This window comes from Trachypithecus francoisi, unplaced genomic scaffold (assembly GCF_009764315.1).
Source record: "Trachypithecus francoisi isolate TF-2019V2 unplaced genomic scaffold, Tfra_2.0 Lachesis_group12, whole genome shotgun sequence".
NCBI classification, from domain to species: Eukaryota; Metazoa; Chordata; class Mammalia; order Primates; family Cercopithecidae; genus Trachypithecus; species Trachypithecus francoisi.
Window position 1 is genome coordinate 4,165,133 of NW_022681457.1, and position 22,725 is coordinate 4,187,857.

The window sequence follows — 22,725 nt, forward strand, 5'->3', positions numbered from 1 at the left end:
TCCATGGCAGGACACTTGTGTCTCCGCTGCGGTGGCTTCTTTCACATAGCAATTGCCGCCTTGCTGAGGATCAAGGAACCTCAGTGTCAGATCACGCCCTCCCCCCAAACTTAGAAATTCAGATGGGGCGCAGAAATTTCTCTTTTTCTGCGTGATCTGCATAAATGTTCCAAGAGGTGGTTTTTCCAGGAGCCCAGCACCCCTCCTCCCTCCAACTCAGGGACTTGAGACCCCAGATCCTTCTCTCTGAAACTCAGGAATCTGGGCCCCCAGCCCCTTTCACCTGGGTCCCAGCTAACCCGATCCTCCTCTCCCTGGTCCCCTAGACCCAGGAGTCCGGCCCCCCATTGAAAGGACCCCCAGGTTACATCATCCATTCAGACTGCCCTTGCCACGATGGAATTCTGTGGCTCCTGCCAAGTGGGTCAAATGCCATGGGTCAGGCGCAGGGAGGGTGATTGGGCGGGACTGTCTGGGTATAAATTCTGGAGCTTCTGCATCTATCCCAAAACACAGGAGTGCTCTGCCTGCTGAGGATCCAGCCGAAAGAGGACCCAGGCACTCAGGCCACCTGAGCAGCGATCTGTGAATCTGCTCACCTGGACAGCCGGAATCTGGCACCGATTCTAAACCACTAGCTTCTCCAAGCTCACACCCCGGAGATCACCTGAGAACCTGAGCCATTGATGGACTCAGACGAGACCGGGTTCGAGCACTCAGGACTGTGGGTTCCTGTGCTGGCTGGTCTTCTGCTGGGAGCCTGCCAGGCACACCCCATCCCTGACTCCAGTCCTCTCCTGCAATTCGGGGGCCAAGTCCGGCAACGGTACCTCTACACAGATGATGCCCAGCAGACAGAAGCCCACCTGGAGATCAGGGAGGATGGGACGGTGGGGGGCGCTGCTCACCAGAGCCCCGAAAGTGAGTATGGGCCAGAACCTGGGTCTGAGGGGGGAGGGGCTGGGGTCCTGGACTCCTGGGTCTGAGGGAGGAGGGGCTGGGGTCCTGGACTCCTGAGTCTGAGGGAGGAGGGGCTGGGGTCTGGGTGTGAGGGAGGAGGGGCTGGGGGTCTGGGTGTGAGGGAGTAGGGGCTGGGGGTCTGGAATCTTGAGTCTGAGGGAGGAGGGGCTGGGGACCTGGACTCCTGGGTCTGAGGGAGAAGGGGGCTGGGGGTCTGGAATCTTGGGTCTGAGAAATGAGGGGCTGGAGGCCTGGACTCCTGGATCTGAGGGAGGAGGGGGCTTCAGCCTGGACTCCTCCTGGATCTGTGGGAGGAGGGGACTGGAGGTCTGAACTCCTGGGTCTGCGGGAGGAAGGGGCTTCGGCCTGGACTCCTCCTGGATCTGAGGGAGGAGGGGGGCTGTGGGCTTGGACTCCCGGGGCTGGGACAGAGCTGGGTGGTGGGACAGAGCCGGGTGGGAGGGATCCTCTAAGCACCTTATCGCTTTGTCCCCTTAGGTCTCCTGCAGCTGAAAGCCTTGAAGCCAGGAGTTATTCAAATCTTGGGAGTCAAGACCTCCAGGTTCCTGTGCCAGAAGCCCGATGGGGCCCTGTACGGATCGGTGAGTTTCCCGGCCCCTCCTCACCACCCACCTTGCTCCTCCTATCTGTCGTCCTCATAGTCTGGGGTCTTGCTCATCCCCCTCCCTGGAGACACACTTGATTCTATTCGCTCTGCACACCCCCAACTGCAACCTTTGGAGGTTGAAGTTGTTGACATCAATGTTTGCAAGATGAGGAAACTGAGGCCCAGGCCGAGGCACCACTGACCTCAATCATGTGATGTGTGGATGCTGGAGTGGCCTGAGACTCGGGTTATTGGGAGTCTCGTGACTCAGTAACCCCTGCACCTGCCCACATGGCCCCTGTGTGCACGGCTCATGCTAGGCACAGGGACACTCAGGGAAGCCATGGCCAGTAAAGTGACCAGGACCTTGAGTGCTAGGGAGACCCCTCGCCTGGCCTTAGAGAACATTGACAGCTCCTCCGAGGGCTGGAACGTTCTCTGTGAAGTCTGAACTGGAAGGGCCTGGGGCAAAAATGAAAACTGCCTTCGCTGTTTTCTTTCCTAGAGGAGAGACTGGCGCCTGAACCCCTGGGTCTGAGGGAGGAGGGGCTGGGGTCTGGACTCCTGGGTCTGAGGGAGGAGGCGCTGGGCGCCTGAACCCCTGGGTCTGAGGGAGGAGGGGCTGGGGGCCTGAACCCCTGGGTCTGAGGGAGGAGGGGCTGGGCGCCTGAACCCCTGGGTCTGAGGGAGGAGGGGCTGGGGGCCTCGACTCCTGGGTCTGAGGGAGGAGGCGCTGGGGGCCTGGACTCCTGGGTCTGAGGGAGGAGGTGCTAGGGGCCTGGACTCCTGGGTCTGAGGGAGGCAGGGCTAGGGCCTGGATCCTGGGTCCTACAGCAGGAAAACATAGAGGGACCCTGTCTCTGATCCTGTTTTTGTCCCCTAGCTCCACTTTGACCCTGAGGCCTGCAGCTTCCGGGAGCTGCTTCTTGAGAACGGATACAACGTTTACCAGTCCGAGGCCCACGGCCGCCCACTGCACCTGCCGGGAAACAAGTCCCCACACAGGGACCCTGCGTCCGGAGGACCAACTCGCTTCCTGCCACTACCAGGCCTGCCCCCCGCACCCCCAGAGCCGCCAGGAATCCTTGCCCCCCAGCCCCCCGATGTGGGCTCCTCGGACCCTCTGAGCATGGTGGGACCATCCCAGGGCCGAAGCCCCAGCTACGCTTCCTGAAGCCAGAGGCTGTTTACTATGACTTCTCCTCTTTATTTATTAGGTTATTTATCTTATTTATTTTTTTATTTTTCTTACTTGAGATAATAAAGAGTTTGAGAGGAGGATGAGAATGGGCGTGTGTGAGCGTCTGAGGGAAGACATGGGATCTATTTCGCCTCCCTTGCCTCATACAATCCCCTTTACACTTCCCCGCACGTGGTCCTAGGGTCCTGGCTTCCCACTGGGCCTCTTCTTCTCCTCTCTTCTCTTCTCTTTTTTTTTGAGATGGAGTCTCGCTCTGTCACCCAGGCTGGAGTGCAGTGGCGTGATCTTGGCTCACTGCAAACTCCGCCTCCCAGGTTCAAGCGATTCTCCTGCGTCAGCCTCCTGAGTAGCTGGAGTTACAGTCGTGTGCCACCACGCCCAGCTAATTTTGTAATTTTAGTAGAGATGGGGTTTCACCATGTTGGCCAGGATGGTCTCCATCTCTTGACCTAGTGACCTGCCTACCTTGGTCTCCCAAAGTGCTGGGATTACAGGCTTGAGCCACTGTGCCCAGCCGAACCTCACTTTTCTACTCTGCTAAAGTGTCCCCAGGGACTCCAGACTATCCCTGCTCTTTGAAAGGGCAAGACTGGCTGGGAATTACTGGCTCACGCCTGTAATTCCAGCACTTCGGGAGGCTGAGGCAGGTGGATCACTTGAGGTCAGGAATTCAAGACTAGCCTGGCCAACATGGTGAAAACCCATCTCTACCCAAAATACAAAAATTAACCAGGTGTGGTGGTGGATGCCTGTAATCCCAGCTACTCGGGAGGCTGAGGCAAGAGAATCGCTTGAACCCGGGAGGCAGAGGTTGCAGTGAGCTGAGATCGAGCCATTGCACTCCAGCCTGGGCGACACAGCAAGACTCAAAAAGTCTCAAAATAAATAAATAAATAAAATAAGGCCAGGCACCATGGCTCACGCCTGTAATCCCAGCACTTTGGGAGGCTGAGGCAGGTAGATCGCCTGAGGTCAGGAGTTTGAGACCAGCCTGGCCAACATGGTGAAATCTCGTCTCTACTAAAAGTACAAAAATTAGCCGGATGTGGTGGTGGACATCTGTAGTCCCAGCTACTAAGGGGGCTGAGGCAGAAGAATCACTTGAACCCGGGAGGTGGAGGTTGCAGTGAGCAGAGATCAGAGCAGTAGAATGAGACTCCCCCTCAAAAAAATAATTAATTAATTTCAAAAATAAAATAAAAAATAGCTGGGCGCGGTGACTCACGCCTGTAATCCCAGCACTTTGGGAGGCCAAGGTGGGTGGATCACGAGGTGAGGAGATCAAGACCATACTGGCTAACATGGTGAAACCCCGTCTCTACTAAAAACAGAAAAACAAAATTAGCCAGGCGCGGTGGCGGGCACCTGTAGTCCCAGCTACTCAGGAGGCTGAGGTGGGAGAATGGCGTGAATGCAAGAGGTGGAGCTTGCAGTGAGCTGAGATCATGCCACTGCACTCCAGCCTGGGCGACAGAGTGAGACTCCGTCTCAAAAAAATAAAATAAAATAAAATAAAACAAAAAAAAATAAAAATAAAATGAAAGGGCAGGACTTCTTTCTACAACCCCTCGACTTGTGTGAGCATTGTGTAACTATTTCTCAGAGCTACCTCAATAACAGCGGAGCTTTTATAAGGTGACACAGCACACTCACATCCTCATGGGAGATGTAGTTTTCTGGCATCATTTAGCAGCAGGAATGAGATCTGTTGGGCCTCAAATCTGGGACAAGAACTCTTGGGTCCTGGGGTAGGTTTGGTGCTCATGTGACACCCAAGTTCTGGGGAATCAGTGGGCTGGACATCCAGATACCTGGGTCACAGGAGAACCAGGGATTACAGACTTAGGCATCCTGGTCTGAGAAAAAAGGGGCTAGAGGGTGGCAGTTTGGAGTCTCAGGAAGAGGAGCTGAAACCTGGAATCCTTCCATCCGGGTCCTTACGAACTTTTTAATATTTATTTATTTATTTATCTTTTTTTTTTTTTTTTTCTGTGATGGAGTCTCGCTCTGTCACCAGGCCCAAGTACAGTGGCGCAATCTCGGCTCACTGCAACCTTCATCTCTGGGGTTCAAGTGATTCGCCTGCCTCAGCCTCCTGAGTAGCTGGGACTACAGACAAGCGCCACCACGCCTGGCTAATTTTTGTATCTTTTGTAGGCACGGGGTTTCACCATGTTGGCCAGGATGATCTCGATCTCTTGACCTCGTGATCCGCCTGCCTCGGCCTCCCAAAGAGCTAGGATTAGAGGTGTCAGCCACTGCGCCCGGCCAGTTTGTTTGTTTGATTGATTGGTTGATTGTCTGTTTTGAGAGAGAGTTTCACTCTTGTTGCTCAGGCTGGAGTGCAATAGCACAATCTTGGCTCACTGCAACCTCCGTCTCCTGGGTACAAGTGATTGTCCTGCCTCAGCCTCCTGAGTACCTGGGATTACGGGCATGAGCCACCATGCCTGGCTAATTTTGTAATTTTAGTAGAGATGGAGTTTCTCCACGTTGGTCAGGCTGGTCTCGAACTCCCAGCCTCAGGCGATCCACCCACCTCGGCCTCCCAAAGTGCTGGGATTATAGGTGTGAGCCTCCATGTCTGGCTGTTTTTTGAGAGACAGTCTCGCTCTGTCACCCAGGCTGGAGTGCAGTGGCACAATCTCGGTTCACTGCCACCTCTACCTCCTGGGCTCAAGCGATTCTCCTGCCTCAGTCTCCGGAGTAGCTGGGGTTACAGGTACCACCATTACGCCCAGCTAATTTTTTGTGTTTTTCGTAGAGAAGAGGTTTCACCATGTTGGTGAGGCTGGTCTCAAACTCTTGACCTCAAGTGATCTGCCCACCTTGGCCTCTCAAAGTGCTGGGATTACAGGCGTGAGCCACTGCACCCGGCATTTTTATTTAATTAATTAATTAGTTTATTTATTTATTTATTTTTGAGACGAGTCTCTCTCTGCCGCCCAGCTGGAGTGCAGTGGCATGATCTCAGCTCACTGCAACCTCCACCTCCTGGGTTCAAGCGATTCTCCTGTCTCAGCCTCCCGAGTAGCAGGGATTACAGGTGTGTGCCACTCCGTCTGGCCCGGACTTCAGCTGGGACTCCTTCCATCGGGGTCCTTATGTAATGAGTGTCATAGATTCCAGTCCTGGCAAGCAAAGTTGCCTGGTCTCGCTCCCCTCATACCACCGAGATTTCCATATTGTTCTTCAAGCCACTTCCTGGTAGGAAGGAAGCTGGCCTGGGCCAGCCCCCGCTGCCGCAGCCCTGCGGGAATTGTCATCCTGGACCGTTCATTTTAAGTCCAAAGTTCAAGAGAGAGAAATATGACAGTCAAAAGGGCCTAACTGAAGGTGGCCGAGGGCCGCTGGAGGGATTCAATGCCCCGAAGAAATGAAAGTCACCATTTGTAGAAAGTGCAGTTTTCGACTCTGATCGCACAAGCCTGGCTCAGTCAAGGGAAAGAAACAGAATTCGAGATTTCATAAAGCTCCGAGCAGTGGTTTAGGCCCTGGGGGTGACTCAGGTGAGATGTGGGCTCCTTGTCAGAAGAGACCACCTACTGTTGTCAAGGAAAGGAGAAGCGGCCAGTGTGGAAAGGAGGAGGGAGCGCTGGGCACCATCTGACCCGGTTCCCACCCACCCACCATGCCAGGCCGGAGACCTGGAGACGCAGACCCAGAGGGAAGGGAAGAGCCAGACACCCAGAGAGAAGGTGGGACAGGGACCTGATGGGGAGTCAGAGACCCAGAGACAGGGAGACAGAGACCCAGAGAGAGAGGGAGAGTCCCAGAGAGAAACGACAGAGACCCAGAGAGAGGGGGACAGAGGCCCCGGGAAAAAGGAAGACAGAGACCCAGAGAGAGGGAGACAGAGACCCAGAGAGAGAGTAGGACAGAGACTCAGAGAGGAACAGAGACCCACAGACAGAGGGGGACAGAGATCCAGAGAGAGGAAAGGCAGGCAGGGAAACTGAGAAATGTGTTCAAATGCAGACACTTCACTGTCTCTGAGGACCTTGAACTCCCAATCCTGTTGTACGCCCTTCCTCTTTCCTCATCTGGTCAGTCTAGGGTCCCCTGCCTGCAAAGCCTGTCCTAGGTTGCTGTCGTGCAGCAGACCACCGATCCTCCGCAGGGTCCAGCTCACCAGCTCTTGATGCTTCTAGACCTGCATCTAGACTCAGCTACTGGCAGATTGCACGGGATGAGCTTCAGGGTGTGGGCGGTGAGGGGCTACCATGTGCACCCGGAGAACTGCAAGACCTTCCCCACTGATACTGACAGAACCCACACTGAGAAGCTGGTCTGGGATGGGATCTCTGGGCAACGGTGGGGCAGGATGGAAGCAAGTGAACGTTGAATTGGGATGAATTTACTGACAGAGATTCCACACTCAAGCATTGGCTATACGGGCTGGGAGTGACTCTAATTCGCTCTTTGATTGACTGAAATCTGGATCCCAAATCCTTTGTAAAAGTTGGCCAGGTGCAGTGGCTCACCCTTATAATCCCAGCACTTTGGGAGGCTGAGGCAGGAGGATTACTTAAGGCCAGGAGTTTGAGACCAGCCTGGGTAACATAACGAGACACCATCTCTACAGAAATTAAAATTTCGGGCCGGGCACTGTGGCTCACGCCTGTAATCCCAGCACTTTGTAAGGCCAAGGCGGGCGGATCACAGGGTCAGGAGATGGACACCATCCTGGTCAACATGGTGAAACCCCATCTCTACCAAAAATACAAAAATTAGCTGGGTGCGGTAGTGCATGCCTGTAATCCCAGCTACTCAGGAGGCTGAGGCACGAGAATCGCTTGAACCCAGGAGGCAAAGGTTGCAGTGAGCCAAGATCGTGCCGCTGCACTCCAGCCTGGCGACAGAGTGAGACTCCATCTACTAAAAAAAAAAAAAAAAAAAAAAAAGCGCCAGGCACAGTGGCTCACGCCTGTAATCTCATCACTTTCAGAGGCCGAGACAGGCGGATCACGAGGTCAGGAGATCGAGACCATCCCGGCTAACACGGTGAAACCCCGTCTCTACTAAAAATACAAAAAAAATTAGCTGGGCATGGTGGCAGGTGCCTGTAGTCCCAGCTACTTGGGAGGCTGAGGCAGAAGAATGGCGTGAACCCGGGAGGCAGAGCTTGCAGTGAGCTGAAATCACGCCACTTCACTGCAGCCTGGGAGACAGTGAGACTCTGTCTCAAAAAAAAAAAAAAAAAAAAAAAATTCAACTACCCTGGAGGCTGAGGTGGGATGATCACCTGAGCCTGGGAGATTGTTGGTGGCTGTGTCACAGCACTCCAGCCTGTGCCACACAGTGAGATCTGGTCGCTAAAAAATAAAAAATTAGACCAGACATGGTGGCTCACACCTGTAATCCCAGCACTTTGGGAGGCTGAGTGGGGAGGATTGCTTGAGACCAGGAGTTTGAGACCAGCCTGGGTAACATAGCGAGATTCCCATCTCTACAAAAAATACAAAAATTAGCCAGGTATAATCCTAGCTACTCGGGAGGCTGAAGTGGGAGGCTCACTTGAGCCCAGGAGGTCAAGGCTGCAGTGAGGTATTATCACACCACTGCACTCCGGAACAAGTAGGCTACAGAGAAAGACTCCATCTCAAAAAAAAATTTTTTTTTCTCTGTTGTGTCTATTTCCTCTTGTGCTCTTTCTAATTTAGCCTTCACTTATGATTTTTTTCTTTTTTTTTGAGACAGAGTCTCACTCTACTGCCCACACTGGAGTGCGGTGGCATGATCTTGGTTCACTGCAACCACTGCCTCCCAGGATCAAGCAGTTCTCCTGCCTCAGCCTCCCAGGTGGCTGGGACTACAGGCGCACACCCAGCTAATTTTTCTATTTTTAGTAGTGAGGGGGTTTTGCCATATTGACCAGGTTGGTCTTCAACTCCTGACCTCAGGTGATCCGCCCACCTCAGCCTCCCAAAGTGCTGGGATTACAGGCGTGAGCCACTGCGCCTGGCCCTGGCTAGTTTTTTTAACTTTTACTTTTGTAAAGATGGGGTGTCATTATGTTGGCCAGGCTGGTCTTGAACTCCTGGACTCAAGCCATCCTCCCACCTCGGCCTCCCACAGTGCTGGGATTATAGGTGTGAGCTACTGCGCCTGACTCTTTGTCTTAATTTCCCTCTTCCTATAAGGACTCCAGTCATATAGGATTTAGCACACACCCCAACCCAGTATGAGCTCACCTTAACTTGATTCCATCTACAAAGACCCTATTTCCCAGTAAGATCACATTCAGAGGTTCCGGGTAGACATGAAGCCTCCAGGACACTATTTTCCCTCAGTGCACAGCTCTACATAAAGTTGGTCACACTCCTCTTCTTGTTGCCCAGGCTGGAGTGCAATGGCGCAATTTCCATTCACTGCAACCTCTGCCTCTGGGGTTCAAACGATTCCCCTGCCTCAGCCTCCCAAGTAGCTGGGTGAGGAACTTCAAAATGACATGACTGGCCGGGCGCGGTGGCTCACGTCTGTAATCCCAGCACTTTGGGAGGCCAAGGCAGGTAGATCACGAGGTCAGGAGTTTGAGACCATCCTGGCTAATATGGTGAAACCCTGTCTCTACTAAAAATAGAAAAACAAAATTAGCCGGGCATGGTGGTGGGCACCTGTAGTCCCAGCTACTCGGAAGGCTGAGGCAGGAGAATGGCGTGAACCCGGGAGGTGGAGCTTGCAGTAAGCTGAGATTGCGCCACTGCACTCCAGCCTGGGCGACAGAGCGAGACTCCGTCTCAAAAAAAAAAAGAAAGAAAGAAAAAGAAAAGAAAAAAAATCTCTCCGGCCATGGTAGTGGGCACCTGAGGTCCCAGCTACTCAGGAGGCTGAGGCATGAGAATCGCTTGAACCCGGGAGGTGGAGGTTGCGGGTGAGCCAAGATCTTGCCACTGCACTCCAGCCTGGGTGACAGAGTGAGCCCCTGTCTCTCTCTATATATATAATAAATAGGCTGACTCTTTGCTGTTTCCCCACAGTACTGTATTCAATATATAACCACTCAGCACAGCCACCTCTCCAACATTCAGGAGCAAACTCTATCCCTTGGTTCTTGCCCCCACCGTTATCAGAACCTTCCCTCTGCTTTACTCTCTGAGCACCTGCCAAGATCAGTTTGGGTTTTGTTTCTCTGTTAGTTTTCACCAGTGTGGAGCTTTGTCCTTCCAAGAGGGAGGATCTACTGAGTGAGCATTTCCCAGACGCCTGGAGAGCCAGGCTATTTAGCATCTTTCAGCTTCTCCACCGCACCCTGTCCTCAGCTACTCACTGGAGCCCCTAGAGATTTGACCACTGTTCTTGTTCTCTTTTCTTTTTTTTGGGGGGGGGTGCGGTGGGTGGGTGGACATAGTCACTGAAGCGCAGTGGCACGATTTCGGCTTACTGCAACCTCTGCCTCCCTGGTTCAAGCAATTCTCCTGCCTCAGCCTCTTAAGTAGCTGGGATTACAGGTGCCCCACCTGGTTAGTTTTTGGGGGTTTTTGTCTTGCTTTTTTTTTTGTGTGTGAGAGACAGAATCTCCTTATCTTGCCCAGGCTGGAGTGCAGTGGGCTCACAGGAACTTGCGCCTCCCAGGTTCAAGAGATTCTCATGCTTCAGCCTCCCAAGTAGCTGGGACTCCAGGTTTGCACCACCATGCCTGGCTAATTTTTGCATTTTTAGTAGAGACAGGGTTTTGCCATGTTGGCCAGGCTGCTCTCGAACTCCTGACCTCAGGTGATCTGCCTGCCTTGGCCTCCCAAAGTGCTGGGATTACGGGCGTGAGCCACCGCCCCCAGCCTCACATTCCTCTTCTTTTTTTTTTTTGAGACGGAGTCTTGCTCTGTCACCCAGGCTGGAGTGCAGTGGCCGGATCTCAGCTCACTGCAAGCTCCGCCTCCCGGGTTTACGCCATTCTCCTGCCTCAGCCTCCCGAGTAGCTGGGACTACAGGCGCCCGCCACCTCGCCCTGCTAGTTTTTTGTGTTTTTTTTAGTAGAGACGGGGTTTCACCGTGTTAGCCAGGATGGTCTCGATCTCCTGACCTCGTGATCCGCCCACCTGAGCCTCCCAAAGTGCTGGGATTACAGGCTTGAGCCACCGCGCCCGGCCACACTCCTTTTCTTTATCTCGCATTTAAGCGAGCCGTACCCAGCCGGGCGCGGTGGTGCACACCTGGGGTCCCAGCTACTCGGGAGGTTGAGGCACAGGAATCTCTCTTTTTTCTTTTTTCTTTTTTTTGAGACGGAGGCTGGCTCTGTCACCCAGGCTGGAGTGCAGTGGCGCGATCTAGGTTCACTACAAGCTCCGCCTCCCGCGTTCAAGCCATTCTCTTGCCTCAGCCTCGGGAGTAACTGGGACTACAGGCGCCCGCCACTCACACCCGGCTAATTTTTTTTGTATTTTTAGTAGAGACGGGGTTTCACCATATTAGCCAGGATGGTCTCGATCTCTGACTTCGTGATTCGCCCGCCTCAGCCTCCCAAAGTGCTGAGGCACAGGAATCCCTTGAACCCAGGAGGCAGAGGCTGCAGTGAGCTGACATCACGCCACTGCACTCCAACCTGGGCGACAGAGAAAGACTCCGTGTCAAAACAAAACAAAACAAAAAAACTATCCGGGCATGGTGGTGCGCACCTGTAATCCCAGTTACTCGGGAGGTTGAGGCAGGAGAATCGCTTGAACCCAGGAGGTGGAGGTTGCAGTGAGCCAAGATTACACCACTGCACTCCAGCCTGGGTGACAGAGTGAGCCCCTGTCTCAAAAAATTAAAAATATAAATAATAAATAAATAAATAAGTTGATTCTTTGCTGTTTCCCCACAGTACTGTATTCAATATATAACCACTCAGCACAGCCACCTCTCCAATATTCAGGAGCAAACTCTGTCTCCTTGGTTCTTGCCCCCACGGTTATCAGAACCTTCCCTCTGCTTTACTCTCTGAGCACCTGCCAAGATCAGTTTGGGTTTAGTTTCTCTGTTAGTTTTCACCAGTGTGGAGCTTTGTCCTTCCAAGAGGGAAGTTCTACTGAGTGAGCATTTCCCAGACCCCTGGGGAGCCAGGCTATTTAGCATCTTTCAGCTTCTCCACCGCACCCTGTCCTCAGCTACTCACTGGAGCCCCTAGAGATTTGACCACTGTTCTTGTTCTCTTTTCTTTTCTTTTTGGGGTGGGGGAGGGGGACAGGGCCACTGTCGCCCAGGCTGGAGTGCAGTGGCACAATCTCGGCTCTGTGCAACCTCTGCCTCCCAGGTTCAAGCAATTCTCCTGCCTCAGCCTCCTAAGTGGCTGGGATTATAGGTGCCCCCACCTGGCTAATTTTTTGTAGTTTTTTTTTGTTTTTGTTTGCTTTTTTTTTTTTTTGAGAGAGAGAGAGAATCTCGCTGTGTTGCCCGGGCTGGAGTGCAGTGGGCTCACTGGAACCTCCGCCTCCCGGGTTCAAGAGATTCTCTCGTGCTTCAGCCTCCCAACTAGCTGGGACTTCAGGTTTGTGCTACCATGCCCGGCTAATTTTTGTATTTTTAGTAGAGACAGGGTTTTGCCATGTTGGCCAGGCTGCTCTCGAACTCCTGACCTCAAGTGATCTGCCCACCTCGGCCACCCAAAGTGTTGGATTACAAGCGTGAGCCATTGCACCTGGCCGAAAACCAATCTGTATCATAACCCCATGGCACCTGAATCATTTCTAAGTGTACAGTTGTGTTGAGTATATTCACATTCTTGCACAACAAATCTCCAGAATTTTTTCATCTCACAAAATTGAAACTGTCTACCACAATTAAGCCCCAATTCCCCAATTTTCCTGCCCTCAGCTGCTGGCCACTTTTTCCAGCCCCATTTGTTGAAAACATGGTGGAGAGCTCCGTCAATGACTGAGAAGCTTTTGACCATGGACAGGAAAATTCACCACAATTTGTTTTTTTGTTAATGATCAATGAATTTTCAAACAATTATCTTTCCTCTAAACATTCACAGACTACTTCTACAACTAAAAATAACAACCCACAAATTTCACAATTCTAGATTTCCCCTAAATATTTGAACAGTGATTGCACATCTAATCAGTGAACTTTTCACAAATCTGATATTGTGGTTTCCCTTAAATGCCATGAATAGGAGAAAAACAGTAACGCACTCTCAGTCATGCTTTTCACAAGTCTGATATACCAGATTCTTACAAATGCTTTAAATATTTTCGAGAAGGCTGGGCAAGGTGACTTCCGCCTGTAATCTCAACCCTTTGAGAGGTCAAGGTGGGAGGATCACCTGAGCCCAGGAGTTCTAAACCAGGCTGAGCAACACAGCAAAAGCCCATCTCTACTAAAAAAAAAAAAAAAAATTTAGCCAAGTGTAGAGATGTCCACCTGTAGTCCCAGCTAGTCAGGAAGCTGAGGTGGGAGGATCACTTGAGCTGGGGAGGTCAAGGCTACAGGGAGCTGTGATCACACCACTGCACTCCAATCTAGGTGATAGAGAGAGACTGTCTCAAAAATAAATAAACATGGCTGGTGTAGTGGTTCATGCCTGTAATCCCAGCACTTTGGGAGGCCGAGGTGGGCAGATCATCTGAAGTCATGGTGAAACCCCGTCCCTACTAAAAATACAAAATTTAGCCAGAAGTAGCCGAGTGTGGTGGCGCATGCCTGTAATCCCAGCTAATTGAGTGGCTGAGGCAGGAGAATCACTTGAACCCAGGAGGCGGAGGTTGCCGTGAGCCGAGATCATGCCATTGCACTCCAGCCTGGGCATAAGAGCGAGAATCTGTCTCAAAAAAACAAAACAAAACAAACAAACAAAAACCTCCCAGGGAGCTCCCTTTTCCTTTCACCAAGTGGAAACACAGCAAGAAGGTGCCAGCAATGAACCAGGAAACTGGCCCACACCAGACACAGAATCTGCTGGTGCCTTGATGTTGGACTCTGCACCCTCCAGAACTATGAGAGATACATATTTGTTCCTTAAGCTACACAGTCCGGGGTGTTTTTATCACAACTGAATGCCCTCTTCCAAGTCAATTCTCACCAAGCCGACATTCCAGGGCAAAGCCCGTGTTATCTCAGACTTTGTCATAACCACATGAATTGGATTTTTTATTTATTTATTTATTTATTTATGAGATGCAGTTTCGCTCTTATTGCCCAGGCTGGAGTGCAATGGCAAGATCTTGGCTCACTGCAACCTCCGCCTCCTAGGTTCAAGCGATTCTCCAGCCTCAGGCTCCCGAGTAGCTGGGATTACAGCCACCCGCCACCACACCCAGCTAATTTTTTTGTATTTTTAGTAGAGACGGGGTTTCACCATGTTGGCCTGGCTGGTCTCAAACTCCTGACCGCAGGTGATCCGTCAGCCTCGGTGTCCCAAAGTGTTGGGATTTCAGGTGTGAGCCACCGTGCCCAGTCAACTCCGAGTGTCTTATTTTTATAATACAGCCTGAAAAACTTGTTCTAAGTCATAGTATTGTAATAGGTTGGGACATGAGATGATTTCACGGCTATTTGTTCCGGGACCTTCTCCGGGAAACGTGTGGGGCATTTCCTCTTTGTTACACACTTTGTTACACACTCAGGGTGAGACCATTTTTCCTCCACTTGTTTGGGTGAAGCTTCTCTGCCACAAAGCTCTGTGACCCCCCTGGCAACTGGCACCAGCAGCACGGAGGCCCTGGCAAGGCGCTGGCTGGCAGGAGGAGGGGTGTAGGGATTTCTCGCCAGCCCCTAGTTCCACACTGCATCTTTTTTTTTTTTTTTCTTTGAGACGGAGTCTCGCTCTGTCGCCCAGGCTGGAGTGCAGTGGTCGATCTCAGCTCACTGCAAGCTCCGCCTCCCGGGTTTACGTCATTCTCCTGCCTCAGCCTCCAGAGTAGCTGGGACCACAGGCGCCCGCCACCTCGCCCGGCTAGTTTTTTGTATTTTTTAGTAGAGACGGGGTTTCACCGTGTTAGCCAGGATGGTCTCGATCTCCTTACCTCGTGATCCGCCCGTCTCGGCCTCCCAAAGTGCTGGGATTACAGGCTTGAGCCACCGCGCCCGGCCTCCACACTGCATCTTACCTGGAGCCCGGGACAGCAATGGTTCCAGCTTCCTGTTGCTTTCTGCACTTCCGGAAGTAGACTTCCAGGCCCCGCAGACAGAGGTCCCAGCCTCCATGAGGCGATGCCCTCTTGGAGGTCGGAGACCTGCTACCTGCAGCCCCTTCCCTAGAGGTCTATTTAGCTTGCATAGGTCGCCATTTTTTCATAATAAAACTTAAAAAAAAAAAAAAAAGACCAATTAAAACCTGTCAAACAGGTGGCAGGTGATCAGAATTAGAATGCTTTGAAATCTTTTGTTATTCTGGAATATGACAGAGTGATTATATTTAGATTTTGTCACCTTAAGGATGCATATTAAAATTTCAAGAGTGGGCCAGACGCTGTGGCACACCCCTGTGATCCAAGCACTTTCGGAGCCCGAGGCAGGATGATCAATCCCGTGAGCCCAGGAGTTTGAGACCAGCCTGGGTAACATGGTGAAACACCGTCTCTAAAAAAAATACAAAAATTTGCCCGGCGTGGTGGTACACACCTACAGTCCCAGCTACTCGGGAGGCTGAAGTGGGTGGGTGGCCTGAATCCAGGAGTTCGAGGCTGCAGTGAGCTATGATTGTACCACTGCACTCCAGCTTAGGTGACAGAGCAATACCCTGTCTTTAAAAATAAATAAATAAATTTTCTTAACTTGGAAACAGTCACAAACATTTAAAAATGTGGAAGTACAGTACAAGCGATTCTTATTTTTCAGAACCATTTGAACCATTTGAAAGTCACATGTCCCCTTGAAACCTCTTGAAACCCATTAACACATACTCCAGTGTGTATTTTCTGTAAACAAGGACATTCTCCTACATAATCACAGCACGGCCGTCAAAATCAGGAAAGTAGCCTTGACCCATGACTACTCTGGAATCGCCAGACCTCCTTCATGTTTGCCACATGTCCCAGTGATGCTTTTTATGACAGAAGAATGCAGTTCAGAGCCGGGCGTGGTGGCTCACACCTGTAATCCCAACACTTTGGGAGGCCAAGGCGGGCAGATCACCTGAGGTCCGGAGTTTGAGACCAGTCTGGCCAACATGGCAAAACCCTGTCTCGACTAAAAATGCAAAAATTACCCAGGTGTGGTAGTGGATGCCTGTAACCCCAGCTACTCGGAAGGCTAAGGCAGGAGAATCGCTTGAACCCTGGAGGAGGAGGTTGCAGTGAGCCGAGATTGTGCCACTGCACTCCAACCCCGGGTGACAACAGCGAAACTCTATCTCAAAAAATAAAAAGAAAAGAAAAAATAGCTGGGCGTGGTGGTGGACACCTGTAATCCCAGCTACTCAGGAGGCTGAGGCAGGACAGTCTCTTGAACCTGGGAGGTGGAGGTTGTAGTGAGCCAAGATTGCACCACACTCCAACCTGGGCAACAAAGTGAGACTCTGCTCTCCGCCCCCGCCAAAAATAAAAAGAATGCAGTTCAGGGTCATTCACCGCTTCTGAGGGCAGTCTCTTTGAAAGTCATGAAGGGCAGTTCCTCAGTCTTCCCTGGTGTTCACGACCTTGGCATTTGGAACGTTGCAGGCCAGTTATCGAGTCGTCTCTCCCTCTGTGTGGATTTATTTGATGTTTCCTCGTGATCGGATTCTTTGGCAGCACGACGACTGACATCGTGCCGTGTGTTTCTCACTGAAAGTCAGGTCACTCGCAGCGTCCACCTCTCCAGTTTCTGATGACATTTGCTTCAGTCACATGATGCAGGTGGCATCAGCCGGACTTGTCCTTTGCCAAGCAGTGAGAGCTTTGAAACTATACTAATATCACATTCCTCAGGAAATCTTCAGGATTTTTTGTTTTCTTGTGAACCACCATGCCTGGCCCAAGTTATTATTTTTTTAATTGATTTATTTTTTTAGAGACAGGGTCTTGCTCTATTGCCCAGGCTGGAATGCAGTGGTACAATCATAGCTCACTGCAGCCTCAACCTCACTAGGCTCGGTGATCCTCCCACCTCAGCCTCCTGAGTAGCTGGGAACAGAATGCCATCACTGCAGGATGCCACGCCTGGCCCTTCCAATTGTTAATGGATTTACTTATGTCTGTGTGGACTCATGGTTTCCTATTTTTTTCCATGAGTTATAATCAGTTATATCATTCTCTATTTTTGGTGTTCAGACTTACTTATTTTGATGCTCTTTTTGTTTACTTTTTTTTTTTTTTTTTTCCTTTCAAGGCAGAGTCTCCATCTGTCTCCCAGGCTAGAGTACAGGGGCACGATCTTGGTTCACTGCAACCTCCGCCTCCTGGGTTCAAGCGATTCTCTTGCCTCAGCCTCCTGAGTAGCTGGGACTATAGGCATGCACCACCACATCCGGCTAATTTTTTTTTTATTTTTAGTAGAGACGAGGTTTCACCATGTTGGTCAGGCTGGTCTCAAACTCTTGACCTCATGATCTGCCTGCCTCAGCCTCCCAAAGTGCTGGGATTATAGGTGTGAGCCGCCGCACCCAGCTCTTTATTTACTTTTTGGGTTACTCTATATTTTGTCCTCTATTTTTCCAGTGGGAGCCCCCTCAAACTGGTGGCTATGTGCTTTGTTTGTTTTTGAGACAAGATCTCGCTCTGTCACCCAGATTGGATTGCAGTGGTGCGATTCGGCTCGCTACTACCTCGGCCTCCCAGGCTCAAGCCTTCATCCCATTTCAGCCCCCAAGGAGCTGGGATTACCAGACGTGCACCACCATGCCTGGCTAATTGTTATATTTTTAGTAGAGACGGGGTTTCACCATGTTCCCTAGGCTGGTCTTGGACTCCTGGCCTTAACTCATCTGCCCGCCTCAGCCTCGCAAAGTGCTGGGATTGCAGATGTGAGCTGCCGCGCCCAGCCTGTTTGTTTGTTTTAATCCGCTCTCAAGGGATTGGAAGCTCTGCGTTTTTGACATGCCTCCATTAGTCACAGTTGAGTCGTTCCTGATTCCTGGTACAGCAAAATGTTCTAAGCTCGTTTTTTTTCTTTCTCTAAAGCAGCTCTAGAATCAGCCGTTTCTCCAAGGAGCCCTGGTTCCTTTCAGAATGGGAAGCCAAGATCCAAACACTAACAGGGCTCGTTGCTGTTGTTTTTGAATTTTGGTTGCTAATGGGTCCTCTCAGTGGACAGAGTTCATATATATACACACACATATATACATATATACACACATATACATATATACACACATACATATATACACACACACATATATACACATATATACATATATACACATATACACATATATACACATGCACATATACACACATACACATATACACACATATACATATATACACACATATACACATCTATACACATTTTCATATATACACACATATACATATAACATATATACACATATACATATATACACACATATGCATATATACACACATATACATATATACACATATATACACACGTACATTACATATACACATACATATACACACATATACATATATACACACATATACACATCTATACACATTTTCATATATACACACATATACATATATACATATATACACATATACATATATACACACATATACATATATACACATATATACACACATATATGTATAAACACATACATACACACATTATACCTATATACACATATACACACATATATGCATATGCACATATATACACACATATACGTATATACACATATACATATATTTACATATATACTATATACACGCACACACACCACACACACATATGTGCAGCTGGGCATAGTGCCTCACACCTGTAATCTCAGCACTTTGGGAGGCTGAGGCAGGAGGACTGAGCCCAAGAGTTCAAGACCAGCCTAGGCAACATAGCGAGGCCCAGTCTCTACTAATAACTAAAAAATTAGCTGGGCTTGGTGGTGCACACCTGTGGTCCCAGCTACTCAAAAGGCTGAGGCTAGAGGATTGCTTGAGCCCATGAGGCAGAGTCTGCAGTGAGGCATGATCATGCTACTACATTCCAGCCTGAGTGATGGAGACACTCCGTCTCAACAAACAAATATATACATGTATGTGTGTAGTATGCTGTATATATCACATTGTACATAAATTACATTATATACTACAGATATCACATTGTATATTATATAAACCCCATGTAATATATCTGTTATATCTATTGTGTGTATGTTATTTATATATATCTACACAGGAGGTACGTATACATATACACGCATACATTAGGTATATTTCCATATCTATTTGTATATTTCCATATCTATTTCTGCATATTGAGAATGACACATCCAATTCAAATCCAATATCTGACCAGGCGTGGTAGCTCATGCCTGTAATACCAACATTTTGGAAGGCCAAGGTGGATCATTTGAGGTCAGGAGTTTGAGGCCAACCTGGCCAACATGGTGAAACCCCGTCTCCACTAAAAATACAAAAATTAGCCAGGCGTACTGCTGGAGGCCTGTAATCCCAGCTACTCAGGTGGCTGAGGCAGGAGAATCGCTTGAACCCAGGAGGTGGAGGTTTCAGTGAGCCAAGACTGTGCCACTTCACTCCAGACTGGACAACAGAGTGAGACTCTCTCAAATAAATAAATAAATAAATAAAGACAAATTCAATACCTGTAGTTTTCTCCCTTTCCATATTTATATCCACCTTTTCTGACAGTGAGAAATATGACTTCATTTTTCTTAATTTCCTTATGAGTCAATTCTCCTGTACGTTACACCTCCACAGCTGTCCCCTCCTTCCACCTCCCCTGTGCCCTCTGCACCCAGTTTGGGCCGACTCCCCCAGCTACAGTACCCCCATCCTATTAGCTTAGGGGACTTATGTTTCCTACTTGGGTGCCCCCACCATGCTGAGCTGCTCACATGAGTAAATGCCTCCTTCACCCCAATAAGGCTCTTGCACCCCACTTTCGGGCCACTGTGCCGTCAACACCCCAAGCTGGCCTTGCCTGCCCCACCTCAAACCTTAGAATTTTATTGTTCAGGAAAAGTTTAGGGAAGAGGAAGAATGCTGATTTCTATTTCATGTATTTGACCATATCAATGTTTTCTTTTCTGGCCTCTGAAGTTTGAGTCACAATGACACCCATGTTATAGAATAACTTTCCATTGCTTACTTCTCACTCGTTATGGTTTCTTATTTCATACTGAAGACTTTGATCCATCTGGAGTTTATTCAGTGGGTTATTTTTTATTTTTTTATTCCTTCCTTCACTTGGATTGAATGGGTTTTCTGTATTTCTGCTTTTTCGTATTTACTTTTTTTATCAAAGTTATATATGTACACAGTAAAGTCACACAGTGCTACGTGTTCAGTTTAACCTTCCCTGTGCTGTCCCATTAGTAATTGATCTCTGAATTAGTTATAGCAATGTGAACCACTGGGATGGACCCATGCTAAAATATCAGTGGTTTGAACAATTTTTTTTTTTTTTTTTTTGAGATGGAGTCTCACACTTTCGCCTGGGCTGGAGTATAGTGGTGCGATCTTGGCTCACTGCAACTTCTGCCTCCTGGGTTCAAACGATTCTCCTGCCTCCGTCTCCAGAGTAGCTGGGATTACAGGCACCCGCCACTATGCCCAGCTAATTTTTTGTATTTTTAGTAGAGACAGGGTTTCACCATGTTGACCAGGCTGGTCTGGAACTCCTTATCTCGTGATTTGCCAGCCTCGGCCTCCCAAAGTGCTGGGATTAAAGCTGTGAGCCACCGCTCCTGGACTAATTTTTTTTTTTTTTTAACAGAGAGATGGGGTCTCACTATACTGCCCAGTAGTCTCAAACTCTGGGCTCCAGCAACCCTCTTGCCTCGGCCTCCCAAAGTGCTGGGATTACAGGTGTGAGCCACTGCACCTGGCCCTACAATTAATTTTTGATTCTATTCACGTAAAGCCTAATTAGTAGAAAGGCAGAGGGTCAAGGACCCAGGCTGATAGCAGCTCTGCCATTTTCACATGTGGCTTCCAAAGTCTCTCTGGGTATGGGAGGCAGGCTCCCAGGTGAACCACAATGATCCTCACCTCTTGGTATCTATGCCATGTGCAGTCCTCTCCCACATTGCACTAGGGTTGGCCTTTGTGATGGATATCACAGGATAGAAGTGGTGGGATGGGCCAGGCACATTGGCTCACACGTGTAATCCCAGCACTTTAGGAGGCTGAGACAGGAAGATCACTTGAGCCCAAGAGGTCAAGACCAGCCTGAGACCCCCGTCTCTACAAAAAATTTAAAAATTAGGCCGGGCACAGTGGCTCATGCCTGTAATCCCAGCACTTTGGGAGGCAGAGGTGGGCAGATCACCTGAGGTCGGGAGTTTGAGACCAGCCTGACCAACATGGAGAAACTCTGTTTCTACTAAAAAAAAATAAACAAAATTAGCCGGGCGTAGTGGCACATGCCTGTAATCCCAGCTACTTGGGAGGCTGAGGCAGGAGAATCGCTTGAACCCGGGAGGCAGAGGTTGTGGTGAGTTGAGATCGCACCATTGCACTCCAGCCTGGGCAACAAGGGCAAAACTCTGTTTCAAAAAATAAAGAAATTTTAAAAATTAGCTGGGTGTGGCGGAGTGTGCCTGCGGTCCCAACTACTTGGCAGGCTGAGGCAGGAGTATTACTTGAGCCTAGGAAGTTGAGGCTACAGTGAGCCATCATCCCACCACTGCACTCCAGCCTTGATGACAGAGGGAGACCCTGTCTCAAGAAAAAAAAAAAAGGAATGGTGGGATATGACTTCTGAGACTAGGTTACAAAGACTGTGGCTTCCATCTTGGTCTCACTCACTCTCTCTTTCATCACTTGCTCTGGGAGAAGCTAGTGGCCAAGCCACGAGGGATACCCAAGCAGCCCATGCAGACATCAACAGCCAGCAAGGAACTAAGGCCTCTAGCCAACAGCCCTGTGAGTGAGCTCAGAAGAGGGTTCTATAGACCAGGCTCAGTGGCTCACACCTGTAATCCCAGCATTTGCAGAGGCCGAAGCAAGTGGATAACCTGAAGCCAGATGTTCGAGAACCAGCCTGGCCAATATGGTGAAATCCTGTCTCTACTTAAAAATACAAAAAATTAGCTGGGTGTGGTGGCACGTGCCTGTAATCCTGTAATCCTAGCTACCTGGGAGGCTGAGGCAGGAGAATCACTTGAATCTGGGAGGCAAAGGTTTCAGTGAGTGGAGACTGCACCACTGCACTCCAGCCTGGGCAACAGAGTGAGACTCCATCTCAAAAAAAAAGAAAAAAAAAGAGGGTTCTCCAATCTCTGTCGAGCCTTCGCATGACTGCAGCCCTGGCTGACAAGCTTGACTGAAACCCGAACCGGGAACACCCAGCCAAGATGCTTTGGATTCCTGACCCTCAGAAACTATGTGAGAAGGCCGGGAGCCATGGCTGACACCTGTAATCCCAGCGCTTTGGGAGGCCACGGCAGGCAGATCACTTGAGGTCAGGAGTTCAGGTTCATCTCTACTAAAAATAAAAAATTAGCCAGGCGTGGTGGTGGGTGCCTGTAATCCCAGCTACTCCGGAGGCTGAGGCAGGAGAATTGCTTGAACTGGAGGGGTGGAGTTGCAGTAAGGTGAGATTGCGCCACTGCACTGCAGCCTGGGTGACAGAGTAAGACTCCGTCTCAATAAAAAAAAGAGAAGAAGAAGAAGAAAAACAAACAAACTATGTGATACAGCAAATGTTTGTTAAGTAAGCTGTGAGGAATTAACTTGGGGTTAATTTGTTAGCAATAGATGGCTACTACACTGCTATCTGCATCCAACGGGCAGGTGGAGAAGAGAGAGAGAGGGCATATTAGAAGTGCCCTAATGGGGAGGCCGAGATGGGTGGATCACAAGGTCAGGAGATCAGGACTATCCTGGCTAACACAGTGAAACCCTGTCTCTACTAAAAATACAAAAAATTAGCCGGAGGCGGTGGCGGGCGCCTGTAGTCACAGCTA

At 49.8% G+C, this 22,725-nt stretch overlaps 1 protein-coding gene across 1 annotated transcript; it reads left to right on the top strand.

Annotated features, from left to right (window-relative positions):
• Positions 1 to 513: 513 nt before the first annotated feature.
• FGF21 (fibroblast growth factor 21) lies at positions 514 to 2,854 on the top strand. The gene is made up of 3 exons (XM_033229280.1): positions 514 to 921; positions 1,459 to 1,562; positions 2,451 to 2,854. Exons 1-3 carry the CDS (start codon positions 687 to 689, stop codon positions 2,739 to 2,741), a joined length of 630 nt encoding a protein of 209 aa, XP_033085171.1. The 5' UTR covers positions 514 to 686; the 3' UTR covers positions 2,742 to 2,854.
• Positions 2,855 to 22,725: the final 19,871 nt, after the last annotated feature.

Excerpts from the sequence above, each read along its gene's own strand:
- FGF21 (XM_033229280.1), top strand. The coding sequence starts at position 687 with ATGGACTCAGACGAGACCGGGTTCGAGCACTCAGGACTGTGGGTTCCT. Across the intron at positions 922-1,458 it reads TGCTCACCAGAGCCCCGAAA|GTCTCCTGCAGCTGAAAGCC; the intron begins GTGAGTATGGGC and ends TTGTCCCCTTAG. Across the intron at positions 1,563-2,450 it reads ATGGGGCCCTGTACGGATCG|CTCCACTTTGACCCTGAGGC; the intron begins GTGAGTTTCCCG and ends TTTGTCCCCTAG.